This window comes from Penaeus monodon, chromosome 13, assembly GCF_015228065.2.
Source record: "Penaeus monodon isolate SGIC_2016 chromosome 13, NSTDA_Pmon_1, whole genome shotgun sequence".
Lineage (NCBI taxonomy): Eukaryota > Metazoa > Arthropoda > Malacostraca > Decapoda > Penaeidae > Penaeus > Penaeus monodon.
Window position 1 is genome coordinate 2,739,935 of NC_051398.1, and position 10,000 is coordinate 2,749,934.

Sequence of the window (10,000 nt, forward strand, 5' to 3'; positions counted from 1 at the left end):
TCTCTCTCTCTCTCTCTCTCTCTCTCTTCTCTCTCTCTCTCTCTCTCTCTCTCTCTCTCTCTTGATATATATCTATATATATATATATATATATATATCTATATAGTATATATATATATATATTTATATATATATATATATATTTACGTATATATACATATACATATACATACACACACACACACACACACACACACACACACACACACACATATATATATATATATATATATATATATATTATATATATATTTTTTATATATATATATATATATATATATATATATATATATAACCCAGCAATAAAAAAATACTATTCAAAACGGCGATGACCAAAAATATCAGAGGGAAGAGCAGCAACTTCCATAGATATATATAGACAAGAGTATCTTTCCCACAACACGGCAGATTAGCATAGTTACCCCGTCACTAACCTCAGGTCAGCCCAGCCACACATCGGGTCAAATTTGTTACCAGCGAGCGAGGCTGCACATGTTGCTTCGTGTATCGTCTTGGGAAATCTTAGGTATTGTATTTCTGTGTATTTTATCCTTTTTTTTGAGGGAGGGGGGGAGGGGGGGAGGGGGAGGGGTAGGAGGTTATATTTTTGTATATTTTCCTTTGTTTTCGTTTTTTTTTTTCTCTCTCTCTCTCTTTCCTTTGTTGAGGTTATGTTGTTGGATATTTTTCTTTTATTTATTTATTTATCATTATTATTATTGAGTTATATATGGGTTGTTTACTTATCTAGCAGTTTATGTTTTGTTTTTGTTATTATCATTATTATTCTAATACCAGTTATCATACTTTAGGAAAAGAATTACTTATCATTTTTATTAGTAACAGATTCAATATTAATAAAAAAAAAACAATGCATTAACATCATGTCTAAATTTTTTATAATTTTAATAAGATATCCTCATTCCCAACGTTTTGGAGGAAGTAGGTTGAGCGATACGAAGAGCACATGAACGATCTTTATTGACAATAGACGGACAAGACTGGGTGAGCATATCACAACATGGACAGGGTGGCCACCTTCCAAGATATCTTCGTTCAATTCAGATTATTACACATTTTGTAACAGTAACAATGAAACACGGGAGCTTCTTTGGTTAGAAATTTTGTTGCTGTTGTTAATAAATTTGAAATCATCTCACAATCCAGTATAAAAACAACATAAATATTTATAAACACGTGGAAAAAAGTATCCTAACATTAAATACAAATATAATTCTTATATGACTAGATGTAAGTATAGACAGAGAGATGCAGAAAATGAAAGTCAGTATAGACATTGCAAAACCTTTTTTTTCATCTCGCACGGAATTAAGATCCTTAAATGCACATAAATCTCTTAAAATGCCTTAAGTACAAAATTGTCAAAAATATAGACCCACCTGTCGAATATATAGCAAAATATGATAATAATAATGATGATAATTACAATAACAATAGTAATAATGATAATCATAATTATAATAACAAATATCTTGGCATTATCATTGTAATAATAATAATAATAATAATAACAATAATGATAATAATAATAATAACAATAATGATAATAATAATAATAACAATAATAATAAGACTAAGAATATTAATGATAAGTAATAATAACATTAATAATGATAGCAATGATAATAACAGTAATGATAATAATAGTAATGCTGTTAATACCATTGATAATCATAATAATAATAGCAAGGATAATATTATAATGAACAAAACAAAACAAAAATATGCCCCACAGCCTTTTTTGAAATAATAATAATAATGCTTATGGTTATAATGATGATGATCATCATCATAATAATAATAATAATAATAATAATAATAATAATAACAATAATAATAATAATAATATCAATAATAATAATAAATGATAAATGATAATAATAATGACAATAACATTAATAATACAGCGTAGGTAGCTTCTCCATCTAATCCTGATGTAAACTGTAGCACAGATTCAACGCCTCCAGTAGAAGAAAATCGTAAATGCACTTTATTTTTACTTTATCTATAAGTCGAGCTCATATAGTTACTAGTAGGAACTGAAGCAGTGTATGTATTAACATTCGTATACACACACAGATATATATGTGAGTATATATGTATGTGTGCGTGTGTGTATGTTTATATATGTATGTATAAATTTGTATATATATATATATATATATATATATATATATATATATATATATATATATATATATATATATATATATATATGTATGTATATATATATACTATACAATATGTATATATATCAACACACACAGTACATATACATTTACATATACATATACATATATAGATACATATATATGTACATATTATGATATATAATATATATATAAATATATATGCGTGTATATATGTATATGTATATATATGTATATATATATATATATATATATATATATATATAATATATATATATATATACTTGTGTTTACATATATATTATATATCATAAATATATTTATATATATATACATACATACATACATACATATATATATATATATATATATATATATATATATATATATATATATATATATATATATATATATATATAATGTGTGTGTGTGTATGTGTGTGTGTGTGTGTGTGTGTGTGTGTGTGTGTGTGTGTGTGTGTGTGTGTGTGTGTGTGTGTGTGTGTGTGTGTGTGTGTGTGTGTGTGTGTGTATGTATATATGAAATATATATATATATATATATATATATATATATATATATATAATATATATTATATAATATATATTATATATATATATGAATATGAATATATATATATATATATATATATATATATATATATATATATATATATATATGAATATATAAATGTATATATTTTAATAATATATATGTATATAGATATATATATATATATATATATGATAATATATATATATAACATATATAATATATATATATATAAAAATATATATATATATATAATATATATATATATACATATTATAATATATAATTAGATTAATATATGGATATATATATTTGTGAATATAAATAATATATATATATATATATCTTAATAAATTTATAAAATATATATATATATATATACCTACACACACACATATATATATGCATTATTAAAATAGTGACAGGTGGAGAAAAAACATGGATGTGTAGAAAGCAAGATTCGGTTCCAGGATGTAAAGGCGTTTGGAAATATTCAATTTCTTTTGCTTGGAAATAAAGTCGCGAAAGAGTTAGTGCACATTTTCGGGATCTTGGTCTTTGAAAAAAAAATGTTGGAATAAAAAAAACTAATAGAGTAACAAACAGCGTAACCAACTTGTATAATTGCATAAGTTTATATATATAGATGTATAACAATTAAAATACAGTCCACTCTGTCACAATAAAATATTTGTGCAAAATAAAACCAACTCACATTAAAAGCATTTTTACCTTCTTTCATTTGCTGTACAACTGACAATTTAGTTTACAAAACAACTGTTAGTTTTCTTTCCTTTCCGTATTAATGAGTTTTAAAAAGATAAGAAAAAGGACCTAATATTTAATGTAAAACAAACGCTTATTTCATCTTGTAAATCACAGTTTGTAGATAGCGAATAATAGCCGGTTGCAAGCACATCTGGCATAATCCCTAAAATATCACATAAAAGAAGAATATATAACCTGCAGATGCAAAGTATGTGCGTCTTGTCTCTAAGTCAGGACAAGTGGAGCTTCCAATAACCGAAGGCGAACTTTCAGTCACGTATGGATTCTGAAGTCTAATAAAATAAAATATATATCAAGTCAGCTCTTGCAGAGAATATTGAAATGGAAAAAAATGTATTCATCATACACCAGTAATAGCGGCTGAGCTGAAGTTTCTGCAATAATCAGCGTATTTTTGTTTTTGAAATTATAATAATTGCTTTGATTACAGTCGGCTTTTCGTGATAACGTAAAGCAGGTGGAATTGTACACTTTGGGAATTCGCACAAGCACATCATACACGAATTATATATTATCCTTTTTACAGTGAGCAGCACACTTGTTGACAAAAAAAAAGAAAAGAAAAAAAGAAAAATCAACACAGATTTTGTCATCTGCTTCTTGCTGAGTATTAGCCAATCAACGTATCAAATCTAATCTTTTCTTATGTTGCAAAATTAAACACTTTTATCGGATGTTTAGGTCACAAGGCATTACAAACAAAGTATGGCGTCAGGGAAGGGGTGTACAACTAAGAATGCTATTGGCCAACATCAACAATATATACAAACACTTGTGGTCGAGGGCCACCCTGGATGTACAAAAAAATAAATTTCATTTTTATACCCTATATGAGTAGAACGTCACTGAAATTTTATCCTGTTCTTAATTTTATTTTTACTATGTGTACTTCGATTTATTCATACTCCAAGGAGGTTAGTATGCAAATTCCATCCCTGAACTGGCATAAAAGGATATTTTCTTTTTTTTTCCCAAAGAATTAAGAGGTGGTGACAGAATCTCGAAAATCTGGATGAAATTAAAGTGACGTCCTAGTATAAAGGGTCTAATTCTCTGCGAGTTACTGGCTTGTTAGTGTTCATTTCATTAGTTAGCTTCTGTGTAATGACCACAGTGGTTTCAGTAGCCATGGACATTTTATCAAAGTAAACTTGGTTAATCTGAAAAGCTTATATGATGGCAGCCATTTGATTAAAAAGTTCATTGTTTCTTTTGTGTTTTTTTTTTTTTTTTTCATTTAACCAGCTAATATCCGAATGATCAGTAGAGGTCGTTAAATTAAATATAGTTTACAAATTAGTTCAAGTTAAAAAATAAAAACTGGAAGATCCAATGGGCTAGATATATATTATATGTATATATATATGTATATAAGATCTCCTGCAGTAGCTCCCCCTAAACAAGGCTTCCCTTTGCAGTTTCTTGTCCAGGGAAAGGCCATGTTGCCAGGGGTACCCAATGTACTGGGAAGAAATGCAAGCTGAGATAAGGTCCTTCTTTCCGGCAAAGCTCCATAAACACTTTGCATTGGTCATTGATTTGACGGAAATAAAGTAAAAACCATAGAAGTATACACCATGTGTCTCTTGGCACTTTTCATTATATACGGCAAGTATATATAGATATACATATATAAAGTTATCACTATTTTTCATTTCCCTCCAGCTTTGGCAAGATGCTACCTCACTAAGTATCCGAGATAAGGAGTCAGCATAGGAAAACATAGTCTTGCAACAGGGCACTTCCTTTGCGCAGAGCTAAATTGCAACACTGCATCGCATTATTTATAAACGCACACTGACAGCTTCTTGCTAAGCTTAAAATTTACATCTTGCAGCTAATTGCTTTTCATGTTGCCTTATCTACGGTAACAATGTAATTTCATATGATGAATACCTTACTTGATCTATATTATCAGTAGTATTTTTTACAACACTGATGACCACAGCGTCCACATTTCAGAAAGCACTAGCGGGTTACCTCCTCATTTATGTAAATATTTTTTTCCTTCTTTTTTCTATGCATTTGGCATCACAGGTTCAATTTTCACGGCCGCTGATTCAGTGCCAAGTGCTTTTACCATCATTATGTCTAAGCACTCACTGACGATCATGGCTGTGGTAGACTGTTGGTGTGGGCGGAATGTGTGCGGGCCTATCCCTCGCATGAGGTGTTGATCAATGGATCAGGGTCAGAGGGCATAAAGGAGCATAGGTGGGTAGTAAGAGCAGGGTTGTTGATGGAGGTGGTGGTGGAGAGGAAAGGGTAACCTTGGGTGGGTTCTTGAGGATCAGCAGAAGGATGAAGTGTGCAAGAGCAATAGCCTGGTGGTGGGAGAGGCAAGGTTGCACACTGTGGCTGATGACTGGGCAGGCATTAGGCTCCCTACTGCTGCAGGGGTATGGACGAGATGCAGCACTAGCTTAATGGGCGGGCAGGCGGGGAGGGCATGGGTGGCAACACTCAGTAGAGAGGGACGAATGAAAGAGTGCGTAGGCGTGCAGATAGGATGGTTTGGGAACGAGCATGTCACCCTATACGAAGTAAGTCTGGCCTGGGGGTGGAGGTTGCTCATTGGGAGGTGGGTGGAAGATCCAACTGCGGGTGAGGTAGTCTGGGGCGTCTCGGCGAAACAAGGGAGGCGCAGAAGGCCGACCACTCCCCTCGGCCTTTTCTCCTGTTGATCCTCTATCTACCCCTGAGGGTACGTCACAAGGGGAGGGCTTTGCACCTATTGTGGATGCATGAGTGTTGTTCGGGAGCAGTGAAGCCCTGACTTCCCCACACTCACTAACGCTCATATAAGTGTGGTCTTGGCCTTCGGCTGTAGAACCTGTAGGGGACCCTACCAGCCTCGCCTCATTCTCAGGTGAGATGGACGGAGCTTGTTTAGATGGGCTGCTAACCCATGGAGGTGCACCGAGGTCAGGACCATTCCTGGAGCACCATGCAGCTTCACTCACATTGGACCCCACAGCTGTCTCCCAGTATGGATTGATGACGAGAGACTTTGCTGAGGTGTGTCCTAAGGTCTTCGTTTCGGGCAGGGGCCAAGATGGGCCATTCTGATGTTCTGCTGACACTAAAGGCCGACTGGATGCCTTTCCACCAATAGTACCTGTGAACCCTTGTCGTAAGCGTGGTCGTAATGAAGGCATCGCCCGTCGAAGTTTCTCCCAGAATCGTGGATCCCGAGGATGGAGTGTTGTCCCAGCTGTGCGAGTAATGGCGGCTAGTTCTGGATCCATTTCAGATCTTGGCACATCTTCTAGCATGACCACCACTACATGTCGATGTTTTACACCACGTAGAGCATCAACAGTAGCACTCTTGAAGTCATAGCGGCACCATTCTGCATCAACTAATCCGCGAGACAACACTAAGATAATCCGGCGACTGCATGTGATACTCTCAGCAATTGCACGACCTGCTACAGGTGCTGAAGGTGCTGTGCAGTCACGGTGAGCAACACAAAGCCTGTAACCTGAGGCTTCTAGCTCTGGAGCCATTAGGCCACATACCCATGTCGAGTCTTTGGCACTGTGACACACAAAGGCATCAAAGAGTTTTTCTCTCTCTTCTACATATGCTGAAGATTTTTCAAAGAGACGTTTTCCATAGCGACTAACAGCCCAAAGCTTTAATCGTCGTCTATAAGCCACTACAGTCACAGCTGCAGCAACTAATAATAGCACTAGAGCTGCTGTAATGAGTAATAACATAACATAGTCATGAATGATAAGACTATTGATCCGTGTTGTGGCAACATAATGATCACATCTGAGTGGTGTGTCTGAGAGAACAGGTGGACCCATCATACCTGTGCTGTTGTGTTGACATCTCACAAGACTTGCGTTAGTTGCTTTTATACGGTTTGCCTCAAGCCAGGCTCTCAAGTTAGCCAAGTAACTGCATTCACAGCTCCAGGGATTATGATACAAGCTGACCTCCAAGAGGAATGGGTTCAAGGCTAAGTTCCATACAGGAAAGGTTACAATGTAGTTATTGTCTAGTCGCAGTAATTCTATAGCACGTAATGAAGAAAATGAAACATTACTGAGATGTCTTAGATGATTATTGTTAAGATATAGCTCACGTAATCCATGTAAGTCGACAAACTCAAAGCCATGTAATGCTTCAATCTTATTGTGGTCAAGTCTCAAAACTTGCAAGTTTTTAAGGCCATTGAAAGTTCGATTCTGAATAGCTGTAATGTCAGAGTGATTAAGATAGAGAACACGTAAGTTCTTACGTCCTATTAATGCATGTGAGGTAAGAATTCCCATCTTATTTCCATCCATAAATGCTTCAGTTACATCCATAGGCACACCAGATGGCATTGATCCCCATCCACCTCCACAATCCACAACATTATGTGTCCATGTGTGATCGTGGTAGCAAGTGCAATTTCTAGGGCAAGTTTGTTCACAGTCACAAGCATCAAAATCACAACAATGGCAGAGAGTGAAGCAATGGCGACGATAAGTGCACAGGAATTGTTGTGGTTGTACTACTATAAGTGGTACCATGGCCCCACGCCAAAGTCCTGGAAGTCGGCATTGTACTGATCCTACATCTCCTAAGTGTGGTAATATGGATCCTCCTGTCATGGGTCCAGAGAGGCCTGCTCCAGCTGCTCTCAGTAACCAATCTGCACCACAGTCACATTCAAGAGGATTATGGGATAAGAGCAGAAGAGGTGCAGGAGATTGACGAGGTGACAGCCTTAGTGCAGCTTCTTCCAGCAAGGTGAGGCTATTGTACCTCAAGTCAATCAGTGAAACGCTCATCTTGTCCAAGAAAGTGTTGGAAGCAACATATGAGATTGAATTATGATGAAAATGAAGTTCTTTAATTCCATCTGGAATAACAGTTGCACTGATTTCAGTAATATTATTGTAGGAAGCAAAGAGCATCTGCAAACCTATGGATTTCTGTACTTGATAGAAGTTCTCTAGTTTGCTGATCATATTGTTGCTTAAATCTATCCATTCAAGATTCTTATGGACAAGAGCATAATCAAACCATGTTATGGCGTTAAAAGACACATTTAGCCAAACTATATTCTCTAGATGGATAACAAGGCCATTAACATCACCTAATAGATTGTGGTGAAGGTCAAGTCCTTTGAGCTTCGGTGTTGCATCAAATGCTCCATATTCTATTTCAGATATGGAGTTGTTGGAGAGATCTAGCAGGATGAGAGATGAGACCTCTGTGAAGGCTGTGCGAGAGATGTTGCTCAGGGCATTGTCTGACAGTCGAAGTTCCTGCAGATGTGCAAGTCCATGTAAGACACCCTCTTCCAAGGAAGGAATCTGGTTATGGCTGAAGTCAAGAGTTCGAAGACGAGGTGCTCGCTTCACTGCTTCTGGTAACATTTGCAACTGGTTGTGCGCCATACTAAGTTGATGCAAAGATGAACAATTATCAAGTGAAGCTTCATGAACAACTTCTAACTGATTGTAGTCAATAGACAGATGAGTTAGCACTGACAACCCTTGTAATGCTTTGCCTGATAGTGTACCAAGTTGGTTGTGACTCAGATCAAGTGTGTGAAGGTTAGCAAGGCTTCCAAATGTTGCATCTGCTAAATGGGAGATCTGGTTGTGTGCTAAACGTAGGACCTGGAGAGAATAAAGGTCATGGAAGGTATCAGGCCCCAGGTGAACAAGACGGTTGTGGGAAACATCTAATACAAACAAACGTATCAAACCTGTGAAAGGCTCTGCATTGCTGGCTCCAAGACTTAGCTGATTATGGGATAGATCAAGTGTGAGTAACTGGCTCAAACTGCTGAAAGCGGCAGGTGAGAGAACACTGAGGGAGTTGTTGGCTAGCCGTAATTCCCGCAGTTGATGTAGATCAGACAGTGCAGTGCGTGGAACTGCCACTAGACGGTTATGAGACAGATCAAGGAGCCTGAGTGTCTGTAGGCCGCCAAATGCCCAGTCAGCAAGGTGTGCTAGACGGTTGTGCTTGAGGGAGAGAGACTGGAGGTCACGGGCACTGTGGAAGGCTTTCTTTGGCACCTCTGCAACCTGGTTATATGTTAGATCCAGGTGGTGTAGAGGGAGAGATCGTTCACTCTCTCTGTCTAAGTCAGTACTCTGGGAACAGCTACCTCCTAGGCCGAGATCTGGTAGGTGGTGCAGACGGTTGTGGGTGAGATTTAGTGCTGTAAGGGAGGGTAGACCACACAGCATGGAAGGGGGCAGAGACCACAGGGCATTGTATGAAAGGTCTAAGCTCTCCAGGCGGTTTAGATCTACCAGAGCATCCTCATGGAGAGCAAGGGCAGCTCCTGGCCAGTCCTGGTGGTGAGCCCGCAGTGTTAAGCGTCTCAGGTGCGGCAGGCCTGCCAGGGATCTTGGTGGGAGATCTATCACTTTGCATCCCAAGATCTGCAGATCCTCCAGGCGGGGGAATACAGCAAACATTCCTGCAGTAATTTCTGATTCAAACACCACACGCCGCGAGCAGTGCAG

General features: G+C 36.5%; 1 protein-coding gene across 1 annotated transcript in view; it reads right to left on the reverse strand.

Moving 5' to 3' along the window:
- Positions 1-3,319: 3,319 nt before the first annotated feature.
- The window catches only part of LOC119580019 (toll-like receptor Tollo), an 8,080-nt gene continuing 1,399 nt past the window's right edge, over positions 3,320-10,000 (reverse strand). Inside the window, exon 1 of the mRNA XM_037927871.1 lies at positions 3,320-10,000. This exon is cut by the window's right edge and continues 1,399 nt beyond it. Within this exon, the coding sequence (XP_037783799.1) occupies positions 6,047-10,000 (3,954 nt within the window). The 3' untranslated portion in view covers positions 3,320-6,046.